The sequence below is a fragment of the Synchiropus splendidus genome, chromosome 6, assembly GCF_027744825.2.
Source record: "Synchiropus splendidus isolate RoL2022-P1 chromosome 6, RoL_Sspl_1.0, whole genome shotgun sequence".
Lineage (NCBI taxonomy): Eukaryota > Metazoa > Chordata > Actinopteri > Syngnathiformes > Callionymidae > Synchiropus > Synchiropus splendidus.
In genome coordinates this window covers 15,984,995-16,011,194 of record NC_071339.1, presented here as the reverse complement: position 1 = coordinate 16,011,194, position 26,200 = coordinate 15,984,995, and the positions used below count along the sequence as shown (strand labels likewise).

General features: G+C 47.1%; 2 protein-coding genes across 2 annotated transcripts; one reads left to right on the top strand and one right to left on the bottom strand.

Moving 5' to 3' along the window:
- The first annotated feature begins 24 nt into the window (after nt 1-24).
- Nucleotides 25-3,125, top strand: psmd6 (proteasome 26S subunit, non-ATPase 6). Its single transcript, XM_053868102.1, has 8 exons — nt 25-276; nt 1,118-1,323; nt 1,531-1,676; nt 1,737-1,956; nt 2,014-2,122; nt 2,190-2,358; nt 2,815-2,892; nt 2,956-3,125. Exons 1-8 carry the CDS (start codon nt 132-134, stop codon nt 3,050-3,052), a joined length of 1,170 nt encoding a protein of 389 aa, XP_053724077.1. The 5' UTR covers nt 25-131; the 3' UTR covers nt 3,053-3,125.
- LOC128760591 (ataxin-7) lies at nt 2,358-26,200 on the bottom strand. The gene is made up of 13 exons (XM_053868101.1): nt 26,052-26,200; nt 23,614-23,709; nt 20,226-20,432; nt 19,990-20,058; nt 14,011-14,115; nt 9,126-9,408; nt 8,616-8,938; nt 8,468-8,550; nt 7,333-7,607; nt 7,079-7,262; nt 6,887-7,008; nt 5,743-6,820; nt 2,358-5,518 (listed from the first exon to the last, which is right to left on the bottom strand). Exons 3-13 carry the CDS (start codon nt 20,422-20,424, stop codon nt 5,501-5,503), a joined length of 2,739 nt encoding a protein of 912 aa, XP_053724076.1. The 5' UTR covers nt 20,425-20,432; nt 23,614-23,709; nt 26,052-26,200; the 3' UTR covers nt 2,358-5,500.

Below are 26,200 nucleotides of genomic sequence, written 5' to 3'. Positions count from 1 at the left end.
GCGGCGTCGCGCTTCCGCTGCTCGTTGACGCTCCAGCGGAAGCTACCGTTCGCCGTTTCCCGTAGTCATCGCCGCTGAGCCCACAAAGAAGCACTCGTCCTTTTTCAAGCGCTTGCTACATTCGAACAGAAATGCCGCTGGAGAACTTGGAAGAAGAGGGTCTCCCCAAGAACCCCGACCTGAGGATAGCGCAGCTGAAGTTCCTGCTGACCATGGAGGGCCACCGGGAAGACGCGCAGGTCAAGACCGAGCTCATGGATGCTATCAAAGCTAACAGTGAGTAAGCGCTTCAACCGCTGCGTCCCAGTTCGGACCCCGTCTCAACTGCGTGTTCCAAGTGCGGACACGGTTGAGTTTCACTTGTCGACAGAGCAGCTGGATGAGCGACGGTCCGCTCGCCTGTCTGTCATAAACAGGTCGACTCTTGTCCTTATAGATTGTCATGCTCCCATTCTAAAGTCGAAGAACCTAGTGGACATACCGTATTTTGATGTACAGCACCTACGTCAGTCAGTGTTTAAGACATAATCTGTGCCATTTGACACGAGTTATATTGTTTCATTAAGGTTACTGAGATGGTCGACAATGTAACATTCATCAGAATTACCACGAGTTACTATAAGGCTGCTAGTAGCACTGATGTGATCTCAACATGTTGTGCCCTACATTTCCAACCTTTCTGCCTCATGTTTGTTTATAATGCCAAGCTCTTGTTATCCATGTCTCATCATGGGGTCGGTGTGCTTTTGGTGTTTTTTTCAGTTTTTCAGTGACTGACACAACACAACACAGTTTGCTGTTAAGTCACAGGTTTTCCTTCAACACTTGGTTTCACCTTTCATAGAATAGTTTTATTCAAGCGAGACTCTTCACAAAGTTGACATGTTAAGTGTTTAAAAGAAAGAAGAGAAACAAGCCCCACTGCGTGCAGTCGGTGGCACCTAGACGGGGCCTAGATTGAGATCCAAAGTTGCCCCTAAAATAACTTCGACCCCTTGGACTTGCATCCAGGAGCTGTGTGTACTAGACACAAAATACTGTCAGAATCCCACTCTACTGTTCATGCGTTGAAGTGCGATTCTCATTCAAGGAGAACTAAGTTTCACTTGTTTACCAGACATGGCGCCGTACTACGAGACGCTCTGCAAGGAGCTGAAGTGGCAACTGGACGGTGACCTGGTTGCCAAAATGAAGAAGGCCAATGAGGAGGAGCTGAAGCGGCTGGACGACGTCCTGGAAGACGCAGAGAAGAACCTGGGAGAGAGCGAGATCAGGGACGCCATGATGGCCAAAGCAGAGTACCTGATCCGCATAGGAGACAAGGTAGGGTCTTTCTCTCAGCCGAGCCTGTCCATCCCGGGTGAAGTCCTCTGACTTCTTAGACCTGAATTTAAAAGGACTCGTGTTTTTTAGCAGGTGCTTCCCTCCATTGTTAAATAAGATGATGTACACTGCTGGCAAATAAAATTGTTCGGGGGAAGTTGCAGCAACTGAGACTGGCACTGAGGGCCTGTTCCCTTGTCTCCACAGGAGGGCGCTCTGACGGCCTTCAGGAAAACCTACGACAAGACTGTGGCTCTGGGTCACAGGCTGGACATCGTCTTCTACCTGCTGAGGATCGGCCTCTTCTACATGGACAGCGACCTCATCACGCAGAACTCCGAGAAGGCCAAGAGGTAAAGCTCCACGGCGTGAAGGACCCGCCCGCAGCCTCACTGTCTCGCCCCTCTCCGCAGCCTGATCGAGGAGGGCGGTGACTGGGACAGGAGGAACCGTCTGAAGGTCTACCAGGGCCTCTACTGCGTGGCCATCCGGGACTTCAAACAGGCCGCCGAGCTCTTCCTGGACACCGTGTCAACCTTCACCTCCTACGAGCTGATGGACTACAAAACCTTCGTCACCTACACCGTCTACGTCTGCATGATCGCCCTCAAGAGACCGGACCTGCGTGAGAAGGTGCGTGCTGCAGCTCTGAGTTGGTTGTCAGAGCGATGAACAGCGGAATGCCTGCAGGTCATCAAAGGTGCAGAGATCCTGGAGGTGCTCCACAGCCTGCCGTCCGTGCGTCAGTACCTGTTCTCCCTCTACGAGTGCCGCTACTCCACCTTCTTCCAGAGCCTGGGTGAGACTGGCCGACTGTGGTTCGACGCTCCACTGTGGTGCTGAAGCCTTTCGTCATGCCTCCACAGCAAGAGTCGAGCAGGAGATGAAGAAGGACTGGCTCTTCGCGCCACACTACCGCTACTACGTGAGGGAGATGAGGATCCAAGCCTACAGCCAGCTGCTGGAGTCCTACCGCTCACTCACACTGGGCTACATGGCCGAGGCCTTCGGGGTCAGCACCGAGTTCATCGACCAGTGAGTGTCTTCCTCCACCACCTTGTTGGCTCAGGTCATAATGCCGCTGAACTGGCATCTTAGGGGATGTCACACGGTGGACTGGGCCAGTGGGCGCAAGTCTGATTCACCCCACCCGTGCCACGTTTTTAGCACCAGCTCGGGCGGTTGACACATAATTCAGAAACTAGTTCAACAACAGAAAAGATGCAGAGTCTTCTGTCAAACTCAGTTCTACATTTTAGTGTTATGTCAAGTTGTGTACTTCCCAAATAGACGACTTGTTTTATCACTGTGGACTGTCTCCACATCTGCTTGTCCACATTAAAACCTGCCACTTCAGGTGGACTCGGGTCCTGGGCCAAAGCCTGGTTCTCGCCAAGCCCACGGCAGTCTGTGGTCCTAAGACCCTCTTACCTGGAGGTCAGCAGTGTTCCTGCTATCCAACCCTGCCCATGCTAACAAGGGTCTCTGCAGGGAACTGTCGAGGTTCATCGCCGCCGGACGTCTGCACTGTAAAATCGACAAGGTCAACGAGATCGTGGAAACCAACAGGTGAGGTTCACCAGCAGGTGGCGCTGGTGTCCATTAAGCCTAATGTGTGTCCCCCTCCTTCAGGCCCGACAGCAAAAACTGGCAGTACCAGGAGACCATCAAGAAGGGAGACCTGCTGCTCAACAGAGTCCAGAAGCTGTCTCGAGTCATTAACATGTAACCGCCACCTCCGTGTTTTTCTTCTGTGTGTAAATAATAAACTTTGTCTAACAGCCACTTGTCTGAGCAAAAACCAGCCACGGACGAGGTTTCGTATAAATAACAGTATAAATTATTTTATTTACACAAAGTTGTTATAAAACAAATATACTATACAATCTTTCCTTAAATATTAATTCTAACATGTTTGTTCATGAATTACGTAGCAGCCAACACGAGAGCTGCGTCTCCTCATCGCCGTGTCCCCGTCTCGTGATGTCGCGTCCGAATAAACGCCGCCCGCTGCACGCGCCTCCTCCGGGCAGTTCGGGTTTGGTAGTCAATTCAAACTCTAAAACATTCAAGTAATAAAAGATTGGAACACAAACAGTCGGGGTGACGCTAATTCAGGCACTTTCTTAATTTGATATTTGAAATTAAAAGTCTCAAAGCCGATCATGACCTCTCCTCCAACTGCTCCGGTAAATGGGTCACAAGATGGTGATGTGTAGGCAAGATGTTCTGTAATGCACCTGTGATCGAGACCTTGACGCACGGCTTCAAAAAAAAAAAAAAAAAAAACGGTTCCTCCTCCGTGGAGCTTCGACCGCGGAGGTGCTTCCAGACTGTCGCGTCGTCGACTTGGCAGTGAAACACTTCGAACCCACGTTTTTCTGGTATAGTAAATAACGACTTTCCGCTCCGTTGTACCAAAAACCTGCAGGAAATTGCCTGTGCAAAAATACATATTGACTATTTACAATTAACAAAATAAGTTCTCTCAATACTCTCCATAAATATATATCAATATATGAGTCGACTCGCCGGATCCCGTCACTTCCACTCGTACTGACATCAGTGGAGGCCGATTCCTACTTGGACTCCGGAGCCAAGAAAAACATCTTTGAGCACAAACCTTCGGCGGCGGCGGGTTGAGGGTCAGCACCTCTGAATCTGCGTACACTCAACCCTGTTGTCTTCCTAACAGGTGGCGAGTCATTGAAAACACATGTTTGCGTTTCTTTTTTCCTCATTCATCGGTTGCTGTTTCGCTGAGGAGCTGCTGGACATCGCTGCGCCTGAACCAGTGATTCTCGTTGGAGCAACCTGATTTTTGAACCATGAAAACGTTTCCACCGTAGCCACTCGTGTGATTTAGTGTCAGCAAAACGCCTGGCTGCAGCCTGAGCTCATCTCAGTATTTAGAAAACCAGTTGCCACGGCGACAAAGAGCGGAGTCGGAAGGCAGCGCAACCAAAACGGTTACACGTCGCCGAACAGTGAGCCTGACTCCAGAACAATCATTGCTGGGCGAAGTAAAGGGCCGGACCACATGGACGGGGGGGCGGGGGGAAGACGGGCGTGGCCGCCCGCACTGTGCTCAAAGAGTGTTTTCGTTCACGGCTCAGCTAACGTCCTCACAGCACAGGAGGATGCTGACAGGAAGACGGGGACGCATGGACGCCCCGACACATAAAGCAGCAGCCGGAACTGGACGCTCCACCACGGTGACTCCACTCAGACACGAGGACTCTGGTGTTTGACACGGCATTTCATGCATGTAAACTCACTGGAAATATTCAACTGAGACTACTTACACTTAGTCTCATGGGATACGAACTTGCAGTAAACCGTGTCTAATGTGCCCGTCATGTTGCGCCATCATGACTTCCATATTTTCATGGTTCTGATGCAGGGTGGTCGCTAATCTGAGGGAGCGAAATGGCGCCCCCAAGTGGTTCCTTAAGAGCATCGCGTTACTTCAAGAGAGTCGAAGTCTCGGTTCAACATTTTGGCTCGGACGTCTCGGGAGTCACCGTGTAAAGGATGTCGCCGGCTCCTGCTTCAGGTTCCGCGCTTGCATTGCGCTTCGCTCTGTCCTAGCCAGCACTTCACAGAATTTCAGCCAAAAGTGGTTTTCTAAACCGAGAGCGGGGTCGCAGGCGGGAAGGGGGGCAGCGGGAGGGGATCTGGGCGACTGCTGGTTAGAAAAGACGACCACCCGATGTCGCCAGCAGCTTCAGAAAACGTGTGTGGTTCAGTGTAAAGAAATAAAGCGGTAACACTTGCATAAAAGAGTGGAGATGTGGCACAGCAGTTCCTCTGTTTTCATCAGTTCTCTGCTCCCGTCCGAGGCTTGGGGAACTGCTCTCTCACGAGTCCAGGCGACAGACAATACTTGGGCGCACATTCGGAACGCTCATTCAAGTGAAGGCGACGCTCTCGTCCTCGCCGCGCTGCCAGCCCTTGACCTGTGAGGACAGCGAGGCGGCGGCGTGCGGCCTCCGGACGCCGGTGGCTCAGGTCCTCGACACACATGGCTGAGGGGAGCGAGGGCAGCCCCTATGGTCTCCACCCTGAGGATTGTGGGAGTATTTCCATTTGTGTCCGTAGAAGGCCACGTGCTGACCGGAGCAGCTCCGTGACCGCTCTGGAGTCGTCTCCGTCCAGGAGAAGCAGGACGCTGCTGTCAGGGACGAGCCTTGGGCTGCAGGACGGAAACGCAGTGGTCAACACTAGTTCAACGGGAGTCGCACTGCCCTGAGAGCAACACTCAAAACTGAACAAACACGCAAAAGCAGGCCACCACAAACGGACACAGAAGGAAGGGAAAACACTTCGTGCACGAGAGACTTTGGGACCAAACGTATGGGAGATGAAGAAGAGAAAGATGACGGGGTGAGGACGAAGGTGGTAGAAAATGTTTCCCACCTGATGTAGATGCGAGTTGTTGGTCATGGCCGGCGTCCCCGGAAGGTTCCGCCCGTGCTTCCCATGGATGTTGTTGATGGCGGGAGACTTGGCCACCTTGGGTCTCCCTGCTCCAGGAGCCCCGCCACCGACACTGTTGATGCCGCTGGAGGCTGGCGAGCTCTTGCGCTTCTTACCTTCGAGGCGGCCGTCCGAGGAGTGGTGGCTGAAGCTGGTGTGGTGGTCCGAGGAGGACGGGTGGTGCACAAAAGGCCCCAGGGAGAGAGTGGAGTCGCTGCTGTTCATCACGCTCATGCGCTTGATGGACTCGGCGGGGCTGCCTGAGGGGGGGCCTCGCGCCGGCGGCCCAGAGGAGCCACCTGAGCCTCCGGCGCTCTCAGCCTTCAGGCTGAGAGAGTTGGTGCGGACGCTCGGGCCACAGTTGAGTCCCACGCTGTGGACCCCGCTGTGGGAGGACGAGAGCGCAGAGGAGGACCCGAGCGGGCTGTGGTGGAAGGTGCTCCCTGAGCTGCCGGCGTTTGCACAGTTCTTCTTGAAGGGCGAAGATGTGAAGCTAGCGTTAGTGGAGGAGGACTCGGAGGTGCCGTGCGACAGCACCGAGCTGTTCTTCCTCTTCTTTCCCGAGCTGAAGCTGCTACTGTTGTTCATCGGCCCGACGCCGCCCGAGTTGGGGGTGACTGGCGCGGAGGAGCCAGGGGGGACCTCTTTGGGTTTGAAGGACACGGACGACCTGGCGGTGCTGCTGGACGAGCGGGACTTGGGCGTCCTGCCTGAGGCAGGAGATGGCGCTGATGAGGACAGGTGGGCTGAAGGCATCTGCGGCGACGAAGACACTAGTCGGGCCTGCGTGGTGCCGTAGGCTGGGTGCTCGGCGCCTCCTTGTGGGGAACTGCGGGCATTTAAAGTGGTCCCATAGGAGAGCAAGGACTTGCCCTCCAGAGATTGGCTGTAGGGAGTCTGGGGCAGAGTGGCCGGGGGGCCCAGGAAGCCAGAAGACGGGGTGCTACTGTGGGTGTTTGTGCTTGTCCTGTGGGCAGGTGCGAAAGAGGAGCTGTTCTCCAAGGCCAAGGGGATTTTCCTGAAACATCGAGGTGCTGGTTAGCAGCGAACGCTCGCAGGGGAAGGCACATCGAAGCAGACTTACTTCCACATTTGCGCGTTGACGTGTTTGTCCATCATGGTGGTCAGGGCACACCGGGCTCTGTCCCACCGCCGGTCGAAGGAGTAGCATCCTTTTCCTAACAATCGACTTCCGAAGGTACAGTACTGCGAACAGAAGACTCACATGTAGAGGCTCGGACAGACCCGTCGACTGGCGAATCGGGTGGGTACTTACAGCTACCGGTCGAGGGTGATAACCTGAATAGTGACAGTCCAGTTTGTCAGCGTTCTCTTCCCGCTCCTCGTTCTCTCCCTCGTCGCTGGACGGCCGGGAAAAACCGTCCGGAGCACTTTGGGTTTGGGACTCGTGGACCACTGCAGCGTCTCCTGGGGCGCTTCCCCCGTGACTGCTGTTGAGTCTGGGGGAGAGTGGGACACAGTCAGAAGGGAATCCAACACACGCTGACACAACCAGCGACCGACTCTCACCGTGGAAGACCAGGGCTGGGAAATTTGGGTTTGCTGGAGGTCGAAGGCTTAGTGGCATCTGGTGTCGGACCGTTGCCGTGCGCCAACTGGTGGGCGTCGTGTGAGGCGGCGACGTGAGGAGGTGGGATGGGGTCCCTGAGAGGGGGGGGCTGCTGAGATTGGGGAGGGTGGATTTCTCGCTCTCGTTCCCTGGCTCTGTTCTTGTGCTCGGCCAGCAACAAGTCGAAGCGTTTCCTCCGCCCCGGCACCGCCCGCCGCTGGCTTAAGGAATGTGTCTGCAGGGAGCAAACAGACAGTTGACCATCACGGAACCGCCTGAACTACAGATGTTTGGACCCGATGGGCAAAAACGTCAACGCAAGACAGCTTTAGTTGCAAGGTCTACAGTTGCCACGGAAGTGAATTAGGACTGTTACGGGGATCAGTAAGTTAAGCACAGAGGTCAAACAACCCTGCGATGAACATGGCATTCATCGTTGTGTTGTGAGTCAGTTAGAACCCAAAATAACCTATGTGACATGTGGCGCCAGAGCGGGACAAGATACAGTGCAGGCTCTTTGCCCAGTTTCATGCGGCTGTTCACCAAATTAGTCGAAATTTCAAGATATGGGACCTTGAATCGCATTTAACTTTGAAACATAAACAATGTGCCTCGCCGCGTTTCACTTTGTCAGGACCTAAACTAAAGGTATGGCATGTGTTTGACGTATCATTCGTTGTTGATCGTGGTGAAGTCCGTTTAATTCAGTGGCGTCATGAGTTACGTAAAAACTATATAAGTCAAAGCCGCTTGATATTTCAAGGAGGATCACGGTAAAATGTATGAATTTTAAAAATACATGCACAAGAAACAGACGCCGGACGCGTACTTAGCCTTAACCGCTATAGTGCCACTAAGTCACGTGAGCAGCTGTTCAGGTGAGCCTTTTCTGCCACACCTCCATATTTGTAGCAGGTTGCTCTTTGCAGCAACACAATAAATAAATGTGGCTATTAGCCTCAGACTGGTCGGCCACCCCTGCTATAGTGGCTCTGGCCATATGTACAGTCCAGCCACACCTCAGTTTCGCGTCAGTACAGCAGTGAACTACATGACCGCAGTTGATGAAGCAACTGAGCCGTAACGAAGCCTTACCTTGCATGTTAGAGATCGTGTGCATGGTTTTCGTGCCGTCAAGTCCATAACCCCGCAGTGGATGTCCGGATTGAACTCGCGCTCTGAGCAAGCGGAACACAGTGTTAGAAAAAAACATGGTTCATGTTGAGGCACAAGTCTAACTGACCTGTCACTTTCTTGGGAATATGGCGCCTGCTACTGCCACTGCTGTCCGGCTTCTTGTCGGAGGGGTTGGATGTGTGGCCCTTGCCGTTGGGGATCTGACCTGGGGCCAGTGAGGGGGGCTTTGGTATGGAGGGGCAGTTAAGGCCTGGTTTCAGGGCTGACGACGACGATGACGATGTGGCGGTGATGGCGGGGGTGCTAGTGTTGGAGCTCACAGTGGTGCTGGAGGAGGATGAAGAGGCCGGGGTGGAGGGGGCCTGCACCAGCTTGGCTGAGGGGTCCACATTCAGATGCATCTTCTCCACCTTGACCGCCGGGGTGAGGCTGGAAGAGACGGTTACAGAGAAGAGAGAAACGGTGAGGCAGGAAACAAGCACACGGGTGAGCCTGGGTTCATGAAGCCAACTAGTGTCTCAGAAGTGAGGACAAACACGTCAGAGTGAGCAGTCACCCATAATAGGAACCTTTGTAGATAAGATATTGTGTTGCTGAAAAGGCTTTTTATACTCACATTTTATCTGGCTGGCTCCTGAAGGGGGGGAAGGGTCTTCGCTGAGTGCCTGGCAGCTTCTCTTTGGCTGGTTTGAGGATTTTGGGGTTGGAGGACGACATTGAGGAGGAAGATAGGCTTGGACCGACGGCGGCGCTCCGGCCAAGGAGGCCTGCGGTCAATGCCACGGACGCCGTGGTTGACGTCAGTCCGGACCCCAGTCCGCTGCCACTACTTCGGTTCCGGCTCGCGGCCGGAAATGTGGCTGTGGAGGGCGGCTTGCTGGCCAAACTGTGTCTCCTCTCTGTGGAGAAGGATTGCAGAGAACAGCTCAAACTTGTGCTCAAAACAATCACCCGTCCATTTCCACACTCATCAGGGGCTGCCTTTTGGCTCAGCTCTCTTTCCACTACAGAGACTTTGCACAAGACTCTCTCATCCTCATTTTAAAAACATCACATTATTTTGTCTGTTTGTTTACAGGAAACAGAGAGACTGTCACAGCTGGTGCAGGAATATTCTTGCTCGTGCTGCGACTAGAGCCTCATTAGCTGGTTCTTCCCCAGAGGCAGAAAATCACCTTCACTGCTTCAGACACTTTAGAAGGAAGCCACTAAAAGCCAAACCACCTCTTCCTGACTGCGCTGATGAGAAGAGTGACAACCTAAAATCAAAGCTGAGACCAAAAAAAGATTTGGATGATTCACACTGAAGGTGAACACTGAAAATAGATAAAAACAAAATCTCCAACTGAAAATAAATAAAGTGGGTCTTCTGTGAATAAGAAGAGACGTTTGAAGTGATGGTGGGCAGAGGGAATTGTCGACGAGCTTCCCTTCATTTTTGAATGTGATCCCTCCAGAAACAGTGCAACTGCGGCGCTCGTTCTGATATCAGGTTCCACAAAGTCCTGAATCTCAGCCAGCTCTTGGGGACACTTGGACCGCAGGGTCAGTGGCGGGTCGGCGGCGTCTGCTGCTGCGTACAAAAGTACAGCAAGACAAACGCGGAGGGACAAAGACGCACATCTAAATATTCCTGTCCTTGCAGGGGACTTTTAGTGGTGAATGTTTTTGCGTTCATTTTCAGTGGACTCTTTCGTCACATCTTTGTTTTCAAGATTGTTATTTCAGCATTTGGTTACTCCCTACAGTCCATTCAGTGCTCAAAAACCTCCGGGAGTTGTGCGTTCATGTTTGTCAAAAACCTTCTGACGGAGCCGGAGGAACACAAGCCCAACAGTGAACAGCACCGTGAGGCTGGGTTCCTGGCTCCCTGGTAGAACACCAGTCCAACTCAGTGGAGTGGTGGGAGCAGGTGAACTGCCAACAGTCGTGTTGCCGCAGAAACACTGGGAGTGAAACTCGCCCCTCCTCCAGCACATTCAAGCCGCACTTCCCCAATTCTCTTTGATGAAAGTGTGTCACGCTTTTCAAGTGTGTCTGCGTGCACATAACCCTGGTCTCTCCTGACACACCCCTCGCAGCAGGTCAGCCAACGACCGCAACACAAACAATGAGGCCGCAGCAGGAACAACAACGTCGGAATACTGATGTGCAACAGCCAGTGAGACGCGTTCAGATCATTGTTGGAAGTGCAGAAACAACTCTCAGGTGATATGACAAGTGAATACACAACTCAAGCGCACACACACACACTTTTGTATCTCCATCTTTGTGGGGACATTTCATTGACTTCCATGCTTCCCCCAGCCTCTCACTCGTAACCATCCAAAACAAATGGCTAACCTTAACCAGAACTCTGAACCAAACAGATCCTCAAAATGGGAGCTTGCATTTGTGGCCCAAATGGTCCCCACAAAGGCATAAGCTCCCCTACAATGAGGTGTTTTATCAAGAACTGCCCCCCACAAGTATGGATAAACCAGAAAAACACACACACGCACGGCCTCCTTTATGTACATGGAAATGCTACACTGTGATCCCTCACACACTCACTCCTAATAGTGGTATATATGTGTTTGACGGTAAAGCACAGAGCTGATAAGTCATGCTAGCAAGTAGCATGAACAACTGAAGCATCATACTGTGTTATCACTTCTCCCTGAGCAGAAGTTTATGCCACTGCTGCAAACAGTGACACAGATTCGTCCTGCACTCGTCTGATGGGTGGCGACTTTTACAGAAAGGGCCTTGCTGCGCCAGATCTGCAATTCAGAATCACAATCGCCAGTTAAAACATCCATTGTTGTTCTGTCCTCCTGAACAAGGACCCCCGCCGTCTTTTGTGTCCGCCATGCTTTCTGATTTGTTTTGATTTGTGTGAGGAGCTGACACGTGCATGTACGGGGCAGAGCTAGCAGGTAGCCACGGAGCTGAAAGATGTCTTTACCACTAAAAGGCTGCAGAGTGTGCAACAAAAATGGAGCGGATTCAGCACGAGATGATAGTGAAGGAATGATATTGCCACAGTTCAGTTCAGTCCTTACTACAATATAAAGGGGGATTGCTTTCTTCATTCACTTATTATTACAGTGAGAAATGCAGACCAGCCAGACATGGATGCTGTATCATGGAAAAAGACACTTTGAAGCAAAATTGTGTGTGTAATTGTGATGGGGTTAAAGGAGCCTTCACACGCTGCTCAAACAAAGGTGGTTGATTCCCCAGATCTAAACATTCAGCAATATCGTCGGAACAACATCCCTTTCAGTCATAAAGCCAAGTGTGTTCGGTTAAACATTGGCTGACATGACCACTCCAAGATATGAACGACTTGACTCAACAACCTCACATTGGAGCAATAGGCTGACAGGACAATCGACATTACACAACCTTTCATTCTCGTGGTCTAAAATGGAATGTTGTCCGGTCAGCCCCCCCGTCCTCCAGTAGGGTCAATAACCGTTGTAGATACTTTAACTGTATTTAGAAGGGGAGGTGGAAAGTATGCTGAGCTAGTGAGGCTATGCTACCTTCTCTACTTGCACATGACCATACCGTCAGCTGTAATTTCATGTGACACAACAAAGCGGGGGGACAGTATCTGTCATTCGATCATTAACATGTGACCCGCCCCCCGTGCGAAGACGCAAATTCAAAGGTGAAATGGAGAAAATAGAGAGGAAGATGACAACAGTTCTCTTCCCTCGATTCAGCAATTGTTTCCATTGAGGTGCACTATTAGTTGCAGTAGTGTTAATTTCATCAGATGAAACCAGACGGCGTATGACGACTAGACAGCATCAATGTAACACGTTTATCCCGGCAGAAGTATCCTCTAGTTACATATCCTCTTGCTGCGCCCCTGTGGCTTCAAACAAAACAGCACGCAGGAGGATTTACCGCAAACACCGGAGGATTTTAGGGCTGCATGTCAGGGTTTCCGTTACATGTAAACGATCATGACGCACCGCCATGCCTTCGGAATAATGTTCTCTTTGTTAAAGATGGAATCTCACATGATGAAACGCTTTAAAACATGGGAAACACCAAATGCATCAGGGAGCTGAACATGATCATGGCCGTTTAGATGTATATTTAATGGAAAAATCTGAAAGAAACAAAACTGAATGTCCGGAATACATCCATAGCTCACGGAACTAAAGTTACACATCCAGTCGGACACGGTGGAGGGCGGCTGCAGCTCGGAGACAGATTTACTTCTAATGAATAAAAACTAGTATTTGTGTTGTCACCAATTCAATAAATGTCAGATCTATGCCTCTTGGTTGGCTGCGTTTTTGTTTTTGTCTATATTTATTCATTCATTTGAGGGGGCTCTTAAAAACCCGCATTTTAAGTTTATAACTGTTCAAGAGTCTACAAAACTCTAGCTCTTCAGTTTGTGTTATTGAACACCTTTTTAAATGTTGGGTTAGGGTTAGGGTTAGGGTTAGATATAAAACATGGACAAGTGTACCTGTATTATTTCTAAATGCACATTGAATTGAGAAATGGGCAACAAAATTAACACTAGTGATCAACAATCAAAATTCCATTTCAAACTAATAATCAATTTAGAAAACACTTAAATATAAGATGAGAACCTTATAAGAAAGAGAGTTTTCTGTGCCTCAGATGAGGCTTGGAGTCACTCAGGGACATAAACGTTACAGAATTTCTATCAAAGTACTCGACATGGCAACCTGCATCTTGTGGATCAAACTTTCATCATAGTGCCACACCCGCTGATTCTGAGTTTAGTTTGGTTCCAAACAGGAAGCTGCAGTCAAAAGAAGTTGGAAGCTTCACTACAATTTAATCCCTTTCTGGATGTGCAGCATGTTGATCAGGACACAACTTTACACTGCATTTGCTCCCTCTAGTGGCCGAGCAAGCTATGTCCAGGAGCACAACGAGTATCTATTAAAAACTTCATAATACAATTTGAGGTGGTAAAATTCGTATGTGTAGCAAGCTTTAAAGCTGCTGAACCTCCTTAAACAGAACCTTATTTATACCCCTGAAACTGAGACCACGAACACGGCGTCCATCTAGCAAGCAGCTTCAAGTCCGTTTCTCTTCCACAGAGGTACAGAATCCACTTGCGTGTTTTGGGAGTGAATACAAAGGCTCCATGTCAACACAATCTATACATAGACCCTGGTGCAACACTTAGCTCGGGACCTTGGTCACTGAACTGTCAGCAGCAGAAATCCAGACTCAGAAATGTGATCCTGCTTTATCCGCTTAAAACAGTACAATACTGGAAAGACAGAAGAGCACATCAAATATTGACACTGTACACACACGCACGCACGCAGACACACGTGAGGCCCTGGCTGGAGTAAATCTGGAGACTTCTCATGTGACTGCAAGCTAAAAGCAAAATGCACCAGTACCACTACGATTGAGTCCAATATGTTTCCAGCAGCGCAGCAAACACACATGAAGACAGCTGCAGTGAAGACAACACAAACCAGGAGTGTGCGAGTTAGACTTACCATAGTGTGCTTGGAAGGCTTGGGGCTTGATTACTTGCCCACAGTGGCTGCACATCACCAGGTAGAAGTCGTCGTGAGCAGGACACTGGCCAAATATGGGCATGTCTGGAAACAGAGTCACAACCAAATCAGAACCATGCAAATACAGTAGAGCAGGCTCTCCGTTGGGGTCGTGAGTCGAGGGCGGTGGAGATGTGTACGATGTGGCACTATGTAACATCACAGGAGAATAGGAGAAACGCCAACACAGACATTTTGAGGAAATGTTCACATCAGTGGACAGACATGTATTAAGACAGTTGGTTTGGAATCTTCTACACACTTCATCACTGATCTCATCATAGGTTAATATGTGAAACCCTGAATTCAAATTTTAGTTTTTTGTTTACATGTTTTGTGCCTTTTTCTTCCATGGCAGTTTTTGTTTCCAAATGATTTATGGTTTTTATGAACAGGGAAGTTTGACAAGTTAGTGTCGACAACTGTACAACTTAAGAGATGTTCAAAAACGAGAATAATCTTGGCAGTAAAATTTGTTTGATCATTTGAAATCAGGTGGTGCAAGTCCTTCACTCTCACCCTCCTCTAGTCACACCTTCATCTTCATGCCCTCCTCTCTTTCATCTCCTCCATTCTTGGTCCAACTCTGTCTCTCCACTTCACGTGTCCAAACCATCTGACTGATCTGACTCATTTCTAATCTGGTCCTTTCTTCCAGTGACAACCTCAGCATCTTCATCTATCACTCTCCTGAGTCTCTACAACATGACAGCGACCTCTACAGTCCTATGAAGATGTTGCTCATCTCCACCATGCTGCACTCTCTTCTTCTCTTCACCTACTTTTCTGCCGGTAACTAAGAGGCCAGAAACGTGAACTAAAAGATCAATTTTCCTCCATTAAGCTCAATCCTCACTTCATTCCAGAGCGATTTCTGTAGAGATGAGAAACCATCATAGGTAAATGGAAACTTGCCGGGATTGTGATTCTAGAGGTTTCATTTGACAGCGTCAGAGTCAGTATTGGATCCCCAACATCACGCATTACTTTTCACTCCTACATTGGTGTCGCTTCAAACAGCAGAGCTCCACTCACAATCACTGTGTTATATAATCCTGTCAAACGTCTGAAGACCCCGAGGCCACAGCACATGTAAATATTATCTTATGATCAAGTAACTGAACTCACCTAAGTAGATAGACATGAAATGAGGCTGGGAAGATCGAAACCAACTCTTGTTCACCAGTCAGAAAAAACATGAGTTGAACGTGATCAGAATTTATCCTGGCATGAAGGAGCAGAACCTTCCGAATTAAGAAGGCTAATTAATAGACTGCCCCTGGTGTTGTGGCAGAAGGAGCTGAGAGGAAGAGACAAGTGACATGTCTCCTCACCGCACACTTCAGGGAGGCGTTCAAGTGCCCTCCACACATCAGCCAAAGAGGGTGAGGGCCATCAGGCACGAGCTGTAAGAGGTTCTTGTGTTCAGCTGTCATGAGAGTTGAAGCTCTTGTGCGCTGCGAAGAGGTTGCTGAGTTGTTTGTTACTAAACTGCAGCAACAATTAGTTGAAAAACAACACAATGTCACTCTGGTTTTTGGCTGATTACTTCAGTTCACCTACTGTTTAACTGACACTAAATGATTTGCAGGACCTCTCAACAACTCCAAAACACTTTACTACCACACATCATATGACAACCCCCTTATAAAGACGGCACACACTCGATGCCCTTAACAATTCCACATTACTTTGTCAAATTGTGTTTATACTTTCTTGTGACGGCCGACTGCTTCTTTCCTTTGTTTTTTTACCATCCAATTTATTTTCGACAGCATTTTTCATATTATCCGTCAAGTTTCTGAATCAGGGTTTCTGTTCTCCGACGTTTACGACACTTATTAACAGGACTTTTTCCAACACGCTTTCAGCAATATTTGAACGACAGATAAGCCATTTGAATTTCGATTCACTACACACACGTGTGTAACAGTTGTGTGCCAGACATATTAGGGACTTGGGATAAAATAAGTTGAGACATCAGCAGGTGAATCCAGATGTGGATCAGGAGTCTCTCTGGGTCTTTGTTTACACAAGGACAAATTAAGACTTCACAAAGGCTCATGTGGCTCCCAGTTAAAGCAACACCAAAGTCCTCCTCCAATTTAAGTCCCATAGTGGCCCATCTACGTACCTCACTCGTCTCCTCAAGACAGGTTTCTGTTCTGATTATTCTAGAGCGAGAATTGGCTTCAAGGAGTGCAGACCACCATCAGCTCACCACACGACTTAAAAAAAACATCAAAATCAAGCACAGCATATCGGGAAATCCAAAACCACGAATCGAAGCGGCACCAGCAGTGAAGTCCACTATTAGCTTGTTCCAGAGATCTGAAGCAGCAAGAAATCCTGACCAACAATAACCAAGACTATTACCAGTCACATGGACGTGTGACTGGACAGCTCAGGTCAAAAGCTTCAGAAATGTAGCCATGACGACGGTCGCTACCTTGGACAATAGATACACGTACACGTCCATAGCTTGTTTATTGTGACACAGACGGAGCTTGTGACACAGGAGTAGAAAGCTAGCTGTCTGACAGACGAGGCCTCTGAGTTCGTAACAAGGAGGAGAGGTGGTGGCATTCGAGGTCTAGAGTGTGTGCTAATTGTCTCAGTTTCAGAGTGACACCACAGTGAGTCACAGCAGAGAGGTGAAGTCATACACTTGTAATACCCTCTGCTTGGCATGTGCACACCAGCAGCACATGAACGCTCTTTTATGGACACACGTTTATGCGTCCTCAGCAGGCAGACCGAGTCCATCGTGACACAGCAGTCAGAACTGCGGTCCAGAACTGATCACGACTCTTCCATCACCGTTGCTCACGTCTCAGAAAACATGAACGGTAAACAACAAACATCAGATGCAATCACATGCCAACAGACAGACCACCTATATCACCAACACCGCTGAAAACATTGGAACCAAACATGTTCAGATATCCTCCAACAGGTTGCAGTTCCTGTTATTGACAAAGAGAAGAAAGAACAGAGCTGCTGGTCCTTGACACACTGCTGCACAAACACAAACCACAACTTGGAGTCGACGACTTCATTGAACACCAAGCCCAGCTCTGCAAGTGTGTGTTCCGAGCCGCGAGGTGGGTAGGAGTGCAACACCATGTCTACACAAAACACTAGACAAACTAAAGCTACTAGGCAAGTGCTGATTACAAACCAGTCAAAACTACCTCCCTCCCAACCCAAAGCACAGCCTTCTGATAGTCCAACTGTCGATCACTCTGATCAGAAACCACCAGAAATCGTACAATTTTCCTAATGATCAGTTGAAATTGAGCACCTCATTGTGTCAAAGGCCACTAGAATTACGTGTTACACCAGTGCACCCACTTCACCTGCTGAGGCCGGCGAATGGACGACACATGGGGTGCCACAGGTCATATTGAGTGGGGCAGTGCCTTTGAGACACAGCAGATAGGGCGACCCTAACTATTGAAGATCACCATTTTGCAAGAAAATCTGAGGGGAATCTCTTCTACACTGCTGGGGGACACACAAGCTAGTGATATTGTCCTTGTCCTGATTCAAAATAGCCAACTTTAATAGCAAAACACACATTATGTCAATCATAAATGGCAGATGACGGCATTCTTTTACCGAGTCTGAGTAGTTATTTCATCCATCATGTTCATCCTGCGTACTGACAACCAACAAAAAAATACAGCAAACATCTGCTCACTTAAAGGAGAATTCAGGTTCATGAATCTGAAACAGTGTATTCACCTTGAGAGCGAGCGTGTTCAGACTTTTTTCCCTTACTGAGAGGAAACCCAGAACATGTTTCTTATCCCCATCAGCCTGTCCTCGGGGAGACGAGTATGAACATTTGACATGTGAACGACTTGTCCAAACCTTTCCACAGCTTTTCCAGCATGTGGATGAAAACAGCCCTTTCAGTCTCCAGAGTCAGAGCTAGTTATAATATGATAATATTACTTACTAACTCGAACGCCATTTTCAAAGAATCAGGATGATGTGATGGTCTTTAAGACAGCAGAGGTGACGATAAGTCATCCGTTCAGCGTGTCATCTGCCGCTAAGCTTGGAGAGAAAATATTTGTTTTGCTTTGTCCAAATAATAAATGACAATAAAAAGCATCAACGAAGCAACACCCGTCTCTTTGCATGAACTCTAACCCGTTAAAAATAGAAATCAAATTCGGAGAACTGCAACACAGTTCTAAAATGACGGGTCACTTCAGACACAACGTAGTCTGTGGGGTAAACGTTTACGTCCTGTTCTGAAACCCCTTATTAGATTTTGGAGTCGTTAGCTCACTTTTTATTGGCCCATTTGTTTCCAGTCCACTCATTTATATTTGTAACTATTTTCTTTGGTAACCATGAGATTGTGGAAGTCAGAATTAAGGACGAGCTTAATGGATCTTGGGCTTTAAAGTGGATATTAGATTGAGGCTCATTTCTGCATCGAACACCGATGAGCTCATGCAGGTACACAGCGCAGACCAACAACAGTAAATAACCAACATGAGTAGTTGCTGCAGTGACAACACACATCTAAACACGTCCAACAGATCTTTTCTGGATCCACATCAACATGAACATTTTCAGCACAGTTAAAGGCACTTATAACCATGTGCGTTAATATGCCACACCAAGTTTATCAGCAGGCATCTTGGGTGCTACACATCTTCACGATGAAACCAGACGAGAGCCAGATCTCACTTGAAAGAAAAATGCTTGAGAACTGTCTGTATGAATCACAGAGGTCTTGTTTTATAGTGTGTAATTACACTTGGAATATTAACCACTTCTGACCAAGCTTTCGGTAAGTCTTTGTTTTTATTAGATGGACTAAAGAGGGCATGATATAGGTATAGATTTAACAAGGTTATCCTCACCAAGGAAGTCGCTCTTGCAAGAAAGAAAAAAAACGATGTGTTTGTGGAGAGTCGGCTTTATGGCTAATATAATTACAGCATCACCACTAGAGCGTATCAGAATTACACATCATCTGCAGCTGGAAACGTATAAGCTGTATGAACACTGGTCTCACACTGATTTTTATTTGATTTTTTTCATTTTGAAATTGTCTGTTGCTAATATTCCAGCCATCTTCATTGTCCCAAAATGAGGCGCAACATTTTTAAAAACATGGTAAGGTGCTAAGATGTAAAAAAAAAAAAATATATATATATATATATATATATATATATATATATATATATATATATATATATATATATAATGCATATGTGGCGGACTAAGCCTGAAGTTAAGCATTATGAGCATGAAATAAAATCCACAGGGTATATTAGAAAATGATGTTACCACTAAGGCTCCAGACATTTTTCCTAGTTCAGGCTTTAGACGCAGCTAGCACACTATTTAGTAATGTTGATTTAAACACCCAAATATGTGAAACAGTGGCAACTTATTTTTATTTTTTCATATTATTAGCTGCTCTTTATTAAACACAATTTAAATTACAAAATATTCACATTGATTATTATTGTAGTAAAGTAGATGGAAACAGCAGCCTCTTTCGTGAAGCTAAATAAACTAGAAGGCTTGAATGAAACTAAAGGACTTAGAATATTGAATGAAAATATAATATTGCATACTAAAAGTAGAAAATAAATGAATGTTTATGGAGACAATACGATACTGAGAAGTGAAAGCGGTTTAAAAGTTGTTCGTTACGGTAGTTAAATGTTATTTACACGTCGTTCTTTCATAGAATGCCAGCCAAGTTAGGTAGTGAAGTTATGTCAGTGAGAGGCTGAAATGAAAAGCCATTCGGTGGCACTCGGACACTTGAGTAGTTTTCAATTCGCCATCGCCGGTGGGATGTTGGGAGCGCGTGTGAACGTGTGCAACACCTCAGAATCAAAACACACACTCGGCCCCGGTCTGGTCGGAGCGAGCACTCACCTTCTCTGCACAGACGCATGGCTTCTCGGTTTCTCCCCAAGTCTTTGAAACTTTCCTCGGATTCGGCACCTGAAAACGAGACGATCCAAACACGGAGAGAGATAAACAGTTGCACTTGCTCGCCTGCTACCCGCAGCGGTTCTTCGTATTCCAACATGCGATCGGCCGAACGCGAAGAGCCACACAGGACTTGAGCTCGCTTCCAACGCACGCGTTCGCTTCGCGACGGAACTCACCGTCGCTGCCGTGGAGTTTGGTGGCGTCGACCCAGCTGCTCCACGGCTGTCCCAGCATGATTTCTGGACTAGGCAGGGATCTCCGCTCCGCAACAGTCGCCATTGCTGTGGAGCCTTCTCCCCGCTGGATCTGCTTCAGCTGCTGCCTGGCCGCTCGGCGCTGCTCCCCTCTGACGTCATCCTCGGCCCTTTCCGACATTCTTTCCGCTACAATGTAACAACACAAGAGTCAGGGGCGGAGCTTAGCGACGACTGACACCCAGCGGCGCCGCCCTCCGTGTGTGGACGCTGGTTTAGCAACAAGTAGCGAATAATACTCCTGAAGCCCGATACGGCGCTTCCCATCCTCTTTTACACTCAACCTTTTTTTCACCAACAACACTTTTCATGAAAATCACTTCTTTAAAAACAAAAATCAAGAGTATTTTACAATGAAAAATCCTCCATCTATGATTATTGTCGTCGGCTTATCCTGGCCCTTGCAGTCGAGATAAAGAGGCCCAGTCCTCCTCGTCTCCAACAACACTCCCTAAGAAGGAATCTGGGACACAAACTGACAAGAAGCCTGTTTTCCCATCGACTGGAGTTTCTCCTGGATGGCGCAAACGCTCTCTCAGAGCTGTCTGAGCTGTACATCCCACCCTTTTCCTAATGAGAACCAAGGTCACAGACCTGGAGGGCCTATCTTCATCATGCACACTTCAGTTACCCAGCCAAATGTTCCGGTGGAAGACGAAGCACGAATGAGAATGAGGCAATCGATGAGATCCTGAGGGGAGGAAGCCCACAAAGCTGCTGTGAAGAACTCCAGTCCACAGAACACCTGGTTGAGCAATGTTGCTCATGAACATTCGAGCCCACAGCCATGATGAAAACCACAACGTTCCTCAGAGTCCAGTGTCTGGACCGGACGCTCCAAGAAGATTCTGATTTATTTATTTCCACAGTCAGGAAGTAGGTGATTATAACTGAGAGCACCGACTTCTGACGTTTTTCTCTAAACATCTCCACCACTGTCATTTTAGACCTCTCTCTTTACAGTGTCTATACTTCCTCAGTTCCCCTGTAACACCAACATGGACGACAGAGTCTGTCTCTGACGCTCCTGCCGCCTCCGTGCAGGCCGCGTCATTAACTACAGACGGTAGAAGCAATGAGCAAAGTTCCCAGTGAGACAAGTAAAGGTTGAGCTTCATATGTTCAAGTCCCCGTTCAACACCTTAATTCCTTCATGAACTTAAGAGAAGCTTCTTCCAAAGAACATGTTATTAGGTGCTCTGGTAAAATGCATTGAGTAATGAATTATTGAATCAAATCAGCTTCTTCTGTCGACGATGATCCTGTTCGAGTAAAAACTGTGTTGAATCTTTGTCATAGGTTTAGACCAGAACTTGCTAACATTTTCAAGCTTTAAGAGGGACCTTGAGATGTTACACACTGACGTCACTTGGGAGCACAAGTCCAGAGGAAGCAGGCCGTCGATGTGAATTTCCAACTTCCTGTGGCTGGTCAGTGGTGTCGAACACACCTTTCTCTGTGGACCTAAGGTGTCAGAACCGATCCAGCTCCTCGGAGTTGGCTGTAGTTTTAATGGCAAAACAGGCCGCGACCTCATGGAGTAAACCAGGTTAACTGAATAACCATCTTTGGGTGAGGACGGAACTGCAGAAATTCAGAATGGAAACAGGGCCTGAGACAGATGAGGGAGACGTAGCTCAATCTCATTTTGGATCGTTAAAATGCGAATCTCCAATGGCTCTGTGGTGTGATGTCGTGGAAGACTCACTTTACATGTCAACAGAAGATGAGGGTGACACCCACAACAAAACATTGGGAAAAGTGGACTGTATATCAAAAGAGATCATCCGGGAACTCAGCCAAGCAGATTCAAACCACATTTGAATGTAAAACACAAGCATTTGCTTCTCTTCTCTCCCTTTATAGTTTGAGCACTTACTGTCCTACTTTCGTGGTCTAGGTTGCAACCAGAGTGTTTTAATGTGCAAAACCAAAACAGTTGGAAAAAACAATGTGAATTAATCTTTCCCCTTGTTTTGTGCAACAACTGTGCTGTTAGTTTTACTTTCACTTCAGTCAGCATGAAAACATTTTGTTAACCAAACCCTGATGCGAAGCAGACTGGTGATCACTTTCAAAAGGCAAAGCAGCACAAGTGCACAGTGAAATAGAATTGTTCAGATCTGGATTTTGTCAAGCACAAAGAACAACAATCACTGAAACCGAGGAAGAACGTTTTTTTGGCGAGTTTCTGATACGATTTAGCTTTTTTGAAAGATGGACCTCAATAATCGATTGGCACAATCCAGTATAACTGCACAATACAATTCACATTCAGACGCAAAAATACACCCCACAAACAAAAAAAACCTGAAGGTGAGATTAAATGCCAGTTGTTGACAAGAAACTGTGTGTTACTGTGACAGGAAAAGTGCTGACCTTTGTACAATTTAATGTGAGAAATCCAAAGAAGAAGAGCAACTAACATTGTGTCGGAATTTGACCAAAATTCGGATGGTACCGTTTAAGCTTGGTCATGTGACTTTTTCTCTTCACAACACCACATTCATTTTTGCCGCTCTGATCATCATTAGACCCTAAATGGGATGCAGTTATGAAGGCCGCGTTTTTGAACGTAGGCATTAGCGTGACTGTGTTCTCCTTCAGTGCAGTGTTAGATGAGATTAGATATCCTTTATTTGTGCATTTTATACATCACCTCCCCACCAACACCAAATGGGAGAGACAAATAAGTTGGAACACATGAGTGAGAGCCCACAGCTTCAGGTTGGACAGACCATCGTGATAAGCAAAGCAAACCATGGCATCCATCCGTGCTTTGCCCGGTGACACTTGTTGTGTGACTGTTGTTCATGTACATGCCTGGTTCTGTACTGGTCACCCCTTCAGTTGCAGAATCATCGACACCATTTTGACCATTCAGTTGCAGTAACAGCTACGCAAAAACTACAGCTAACAGAAAGTCCTCTACACTGTTTTCAGATCAGGTGCATTGATTCGATGGACTTCTCCTGCTTCATTGATATTCTGCAGACATGCATTTGACTGTGTAAATTATATGGTGAGAGAAATTCATATTGATAAGCGATGATGTGTCTTAACTTGTATGACATTAATATTGGTACTGAGTGCACAAATGATAAGGGTGCAGCTCCACTTTGTGTTAAATGCTTGTCAGTTGTGCATTTGTGTGGTACAGGATTATTTGTGCTGAGACCTCTTTCAACAACAGGGCAGTAACAACAGTGGTGACAAAAGATGTTCTCAATTTCAGAAGAAAATGTTCTAACATCTCCTCTTAGGAGCCATACAGTTGAGTTTTTTTTGTTTTAAAGAGTGTAGAGCTTACCTTGTCAAAATAAGGGAAAAAAGAAATGTATATTCAACCCGAACCACCGATCGGCATCAGTGTTTGTGACGTCTTTCTGCCTCACAAACAGGAGGTCTAGAAAAAAAAACACACACACAAGAGCATACAGACGTTAATCAAAGGCGTTCTAATGAAGCCAATAAAACCACATCAATCACACAGCTCTCAACTCTGCTTTTATATGAAATGAATAGCTGACATTTTTAGCATCAACATAGATTCTTTTTATGAGGGTAAAAAATGGGATGATTCAGTGAATATATTAATGTTGGAATCTTGCAAATCGTACTCAAAGTCATAAATCACAACTGAAGTTTTTAACTCCAAACTCCAAAAAAAAAAAAAAAAAAACATAGCAGAGCCGATCAAAAAGAGATAGAGAAACATTGAAGCAGGGGAAAAAGTTTTGACAATTATGACATTGGTTTCAATACATTTGTAAAAATTCTAAAACTTCAGTCAGCGGCTCCGATCTGTCTCTTCATATTTCCGGCCGAGTGCGACTTGAGCCCCACAAGCAAACAGGTTTCAGTCATTATGAGGTATCTTTCAGGATTTGTCAGTGAAAAAGTCGTCGAAAACTGTGTCCACCTGCATGATGCGTTGTGTTATCCGTACCGTTTTAAAACGTTTGATCTTTAAGTCGTGGTGGTGGGCCACGTTCGTTCACATGTGGTGGAATCTCTGATTGTATTCTTCATAAGCACGGAAAATAATGAAAATATGACGGTCACCAGTCAGGGACCCATCTTTAGAAAGCCAACAATGGAGAGAGGAGACAGATGCACTGTTTTACATTGGTGTCTGCTAATGTTGACATCAACCCTAGAGGGTCCACATAAGCACCAACACAACCACTTCACACAACACAGCATTAAAGGTTCCCCGTAACTGTTTTGCAGCCTTAAGTTATCACTCTAAAAAAAAAGGTATGTTTCTGAAGGACATTAATTTCTCCAACACATTTGCTGATGTCCACAGATGCAGGACGCCTATAAATGTGGAGCAGCACATTTAACAATGTCCAAGCAGCATTTGAGAGGATCCATCGCCTACAAGTGTGTGTGAGTCAAAACACAACCCTCATTGATTTGGAATTTCTTCAAGATGTATCGCCATCTCCAGTTGAAAGACAGAAACACCTGTGATTCAAGGTCCTAAAATAATCATCCTGAGAGAAACAGCTCTCACCCACATATGACTGCCACCAATTGGCACGACGAACATCTCATGTTCCAGGATTTTATTAGTTAAATAACATCAGTTCCTGTGTCTGTTCTTGGTGAAGCACATTTGCTCACATTGAAATTGACAACAACAAAAGTAGTTTTGGTCAGATTAACAAGCAACACTGAACTTCCGATTAAACAATGTATCGGCTCAATGGCTGCAACTAATAACTATTTTGATAGTCAAGCAGCCACGGTGACGAGTCGACTAGTGAATATTTGACATGCAAAGGTTGGAAAACATCCCAACGTGTACGAATGTAGCGGTGGAACCAGCAATTTAAAAAAGAAGAAACAACGTGTACAATATTGTCACTAGCAACACTTGAACTAAGTTACATGTTTTAAACATTCTGCTTGAATTTTAACATCTCAAAACATGGTGTGAAAAGTATGTTTTGTAAATGTTGCTTCTCATTTTAGTCTTTGATGTTTCCATCGTAAACGGTTCCAATACTTTCATCGACTTGAGTCACAATGGGCTGGTTACACTAAGACACACAAATGCAGATGAGAGAGACGACAAGGATTTTTAAAAAGGTGATAGTGGTTGCAGGGCCAGTTGGCTCTAACTTGAAATTCAACAGAACAATCAAACACTAAAATTACTAATTGTGGCTGCCAACTTATAAGATTTAATATGAAGTGAAACGTCACCCCTCACTAGATTAAACAGATTATTCTAGGTGAGGCTCTGGTGGTAATATAATTATTTGACTTCTGTGTTTGAACAGACATCATGTGTGGAACTTAACCTGGGTTTACAAGCTTATATCAGCATACATGGTTTTAGAGATTTATGAGTTACAAAGTCAGCTACATGTGTTAGGTCTGTGGGCGGAAACCGGTAGACGGGGAGAAACCCACGCTGGTACCAACAATACCATGTCAACTGCTCAGAGGCCCCAAGTGAGATTTGAACCCGGAACCCTCTCCAGAAACGACTAACTGAGCGGTGGCGACTTTTTAAAACCGCGCGTACTGATACGTGATGGATCGTAACCTTGAATCGTCGAGCAGTGCTTGGAGCAAAGACGCCAGCAGCCGAGTGGCTGGATAAGCTGCATGAGTGAGTGTCGTTATTGGAGAGCAGAGCTGCTAGCTGGAGCCCGTAGCCATAACTAGCGCCTGGTCGCCCAGAACAAGTCGTTAACAGTCGTCACGGTTCGACAGCAAGTTCACTCTCACCGAGCCTCTGGATGCTGCGCGAGTCGACTTAACTCCGGGCCGATACAAATCAGCTGGATGCACCGAGCGAAGGTGACAGGACGCGGTGAAAAAGAGCGAGGAGTGAGCTCAGCCTCAGTGGAGGTCTTCAGTCGGAGCGTCCATGTCTG